Source organism: Medicago sativa, chromosome 3 (assembly GCF_051527215.1).
Source record: "Medicago sativa cultivar Bolivia chromosome 3, Bolivia_mono, whole genome shotgun sequence".
Classification (NCBI taxonomy): domain Eukaryota; kingdom Viridiplantae; phylum Streptophyta; class Magnoliopsida; order Fabales; family Fabaceae; genus Medicago; species Medicago sativa.
Genome location: NC_140751.1, coordinates 92,358,537 through 92,362,926, shown reverse-complemented (window position 1 = coordinate 92,362,926; position 4,390 = coordinate 92,358,537). Strand labels below are relative to the sequence as shown.

The following is a 4,390-nucleotide window of genomic DNA, read 5'->3' as shown; positions in this document are numbered from 1 at the left end:
TTAACTTTTGTCGTTTTAAAAAATTCATATTTAATTCATTTCATGTCAGAAAATTCTAAATTTTTGTAAACGAACCTTTCATAGTGTTTTAATCTTGTCTCAAAAAAATCGTTCAAAAATTTAAGAGTTTAAGGATAATTAATCAAACTTTGTTTTAGCAGGGACTAAAATTATAAGTAAATTTTTTTTTATAGGGACTAAAAATGCTATTAAAATTAAGTAGGGACTAAACTTACAAGGTCGCTATTTTATAGGGACTGGAAACATAATTAACCCATTAAATAATATATGACAAACTCCAACAACATTTGATAAATCTTTGATTATTATATCTTACAACTTGAGATGAACAATGTTGATTGTCTTTAACAATTTTATTTTGAATATTAAAAAAGCAATCTAAATTAAACTATATTAAATTATATTAAAAAAGATTTTATTTATACGAATCGTATAAACCAAACCGTCCTCGTAAATTTAGCTCAATTGGTATAGACAATGCATAATATATTCAAGGTCAAAGATTCAAATCCGACCACCATCAAAAAAGTTGTCTAAACCAAACCACGCATCTGGTTTTTTTACCGTCATAAACCAATATAAACAAACATAAAACATCAACGTGAACACTATGAAACCAATCGCAACCATGCTACCCAAAACAGAAAGTGCTGCTCAGCAAAGCACTTGGAAGCTAGTTCACAATGCTCATCAATTTCTTAGGAAGGTAATTTTCATCTGATTGATTAATTTTTCATCTATGTACAATATCATTTTGATTTTGCCATTTGAGTTTGGAATTAAAGAAGTTGCAATATTTGTCTTTAAATGTATATAGTGGCTCATGGATCATCCAAAATTTATCTCAAATGAAGTGTACATTGCTGGTGACTCATACTCAGGCATTCCCGTCCCAATTATCGTTCAAGAAATTTCATATGGTACCATGCTCACAATGACTGGTCAACAAAAATGTATTAGGACGTATTTAATAAAGCTTTTATTTCTACTTTTTACTCTTGATTACAAAACTTGCACGTTTCATATATTTACCGTTTTTTTTAATATATGGACTATAAAGTATAAACAGATTAAAATAAATAATTTTGATAATGAAAAGTAATTATACAGTAAAAAATAAAAGCAGGAAACGTTTTCTCAAAATATGATTCGCTTATACTGTTATAAACTAAATAAATAAATAAATTATTTACTTCTTCCATAAATTTCCTTTCTTGCAGGAAATGAAGGTGGTCTTCAACCGTGGATAAACCTCCAGGTTCGCACATTTAAAACAATGATTAATTCTTTGCCATCTTTTTTTTTGTTGACAAAATTCTTTGCCATCTTGAAATTGAGGATAATCTTGAAATTGACCGGGATAAAAAATATGAAAAATTAGGAATGAAAATGGATATCCTTTAGGTTGGGTACTATAGCGTTTATCCTTAAGTCCACGTTAATAAAAAGTTCCGTATCTGAGTCCATAATTTTGTGGGCATAAGTTTAGTGTTCGTCCCCGTATACTACGAACATCTAAGTGTCTGCATCCGAGTCCATTTTCCACACTTTAACAAAAAAAAAAACAGAGAGCAAGAAATAACAAAAAATAGCACAACTTAATTGAAATATGATTTAAAATCTTTTAAATCAGATTATCAAATATTACAAGTCATCGTATTTAGCCAACAAAATAAAAAGGATTTAAAATATAAAAAACAAGTGCATACTATCAATGTTTTAAAACCCGGACCGGTAGTCGACCCGGTCAAGGTACTGGGTCACTGGGTCAGTGGTCGGACCAATGGGTTACTGGTCGGACCGCATGACTATTGACCCAGTCTTTATAAAAAAAAGTCATGACATAAATTTCATAATATAAAAGTTAATAAAACTTCTTCTATGAAAAAATTAATAAAAATTCACACATTTGAATAATTACCGAATATATATCAAAATCATATTCACATTAACAAGAAAAACTAAATGGAAAATATATTTTATAATTATCAAATAAATATGTGAGATATTATTTTTTTTAGGAACATGATAGTTTTTTTTAACAAATTAAACATGAGAGATATTTATATCATATATTAATAAACACTAGACTTTTGACCCGTGCGTCGCACAGGTTTTCTCGACTATAATAGAGACAAATAAATAATCTTTAACCCGTAAGATCATTGATATGCTAGAAAATATTTTCTTCAAAAAAAAAAGGCAAACGGATAGGAATGAAATTGGTGTGCAATGAATTTTCTTAGATGGAATTTGTTAGGATAAATAATTGCAAACCTAATAAAGCAAATGAGCGGGAAAAAATTAGGTTAAGTTGCTGCAGACGTAACAAAATTAATAAATAAGGATGTAAAAAAAAAGGCATGAAATTAAAAAAAATCCAAAAAAAAAAGAGTGTAAAATTCTTGACCCAAAAAAAAGTATAAAATAGAAGGATCATACGTGATCATTGATATGGTAGAAAATATTTTCTTCAAAATAAAAAAGGCAAGCGGATAGGAATGAAATTGGTGTGCAATGCATTTTTTTAAATGGAATTTGTTAGGTTAAATAATTGCAAACCTAATAAAGCAAATGAGCGGGAAAAAATTAGGTTAAGTTGCTGCAGACGTAACAAAATTAATAAATAAGGATGTGTGTTTGTACACACACACACACACACACACACACACACACACACACACCCCCGTGAGAAATAAACGTTTCAGTTAAATATATATAGTTCAGATGGAAACTTAACAAGCAAGTTCACAAAGTCAAGTGGTAACTGTTAACAATATTGTGCTGCATGTACCCGGTTCAACTCCCACTTACCCAAGTTTGATAATTTTTTATAAAATAATCATTTAGAATCCGGTCCGGTTCGTTGGTGGGTCATAACGGTTCACTGGTTCGCCCACCCGACCCGCACGAGTCACACCGAGTTCCCTGGGTTGCTTGCATATCCGATCTGCTTAGCTGAACAACCCGCCCACCCCTCTGGTTCCTGAGTCGACCGGTTGGACCGGCCGGGTCGGTCCGGATTTTAAAACACTGCATATTTATAATCAATATCAAAAACTAAGAATGAATTAATTAATGTTAGTTTTACATAAAATTATTATTATTATAGTATATATAATGTGCGTGCATAAGACACGTTGGACTAGTGTCCGCACCCGCGCACATACCCGTTCAAAATGGCGGGTAATTATTCAAGCCCAATCTCATACCCAACAATGTGGTATTTGCCTGTCCATCGTAGGTATTTTTTTGTAGGTATCCAGTGGATTTGAGTCCAATTGACATCCTTATTTCCTACCCTAGAATTATTTTGAGCAACATACTACTTTGTAGCCAAAATTAATTCAAAATAATTAAATATAAAAAGTTTTATCCATATTTAATGTTATTGATCTAAAAAGACAAAACTTAGAAACAATGTACTATTACTTACTTATTGTTGCCCTTTAATAACACAGGTGTTGAAAAATTAATGTATGTGGCTAAATTTTTAACCACTTTTAACTAACATTTTTGTTTACACCTTAGAGAGAGTAGATAAATTTAAGAGGGAATAGATAAAAGAAATATTTTGTTGATTAAGTAAATTGATTAAAATCCTTTTTATTCAGGGATACATATTAGGAAATCCCGTAACTTGGCCAGCTCACGATGATAATTACAGAATAGCATTTAATCATGGCATGGGACTTATTTCTAATGAACTCTACGAGGTAATTTTATCATAATTATTCTCTTTTTTTGAAAGATTATCATAATTATTTTATGAATTCAAAAATCACAATTGTTAATTTTTATTTTATTTGTTGAATTCTGAATGGTGAATACTAACATTAATATTTTATCGATAATAACAGTCATTGCAAAAGAACTGTAGAGGTGAGTATAAAAATATAGATCCCCAAAATGTATTTTGTCTAGAAGACATCCAGTCCTATCAAGAGGTAAGCCTTATGAATAACATTGTGTCTCTATTGTTTGATTGCTTTTGTCATTCGATTTTCGGACGGTAAAAATGCTAAAGAAAATGAGTAAATATACTAAAGATGAGTTTGATCGTAGTTTAAGATTTTTTTTTTCAGTTGTGTCCATAAAAATATAGCTTTTCTTTTTTGAAAGAATAAAAATATAGCTTTTCAGCAATAGCTGAGAGATTATTTTTATGTAAAAACGGTAGACGTTGTAATTTTTAGTACACATGCATCCAATCAAATGGTCATCTTTTTTTTTTGTTAGCAGAAAGAGGTAGCAGGATGACCGCTAACCTCTAAACTTCATTAAGAAAAGAGAAAAAAATACAAAACGAGACTTGATGCATCAACTATGAAACTTTATTGGTCATCTCACTTTTTTTTTTTTGACAAAT

The 4,390-nt window shown here is 30.2% G+C and overlaps 1 protein-coding gene across 1 annotated transcript; it reads left to right on the top strand.

Moving 5' to 3' along the window:
- Window positions 1-649: 649 nt before the first annotated feature.
- Window positions 650-4,180, top strand: LOC146941987 (serine carboxypeptidase-like 10). The gene is made up of 5 exons (XM_085750001.1): window positions 650-727; window positions 839-941; window positions 1,242-1,279; window positions 3,636-3,737; window positions 3,882-4,180. The coding sequence occupies exons 1-5, from the start codon at window positions 650-652 to the stop codon at window positions 4,035-4,037; spliced, it is 477 nt and encodes a 158-aa protein (XP_085606127.1). The 3' UTR covers window positions 4,038-4,180.
- Window positions 4,181-4,390: the final 210 nt, after the last annotated feature.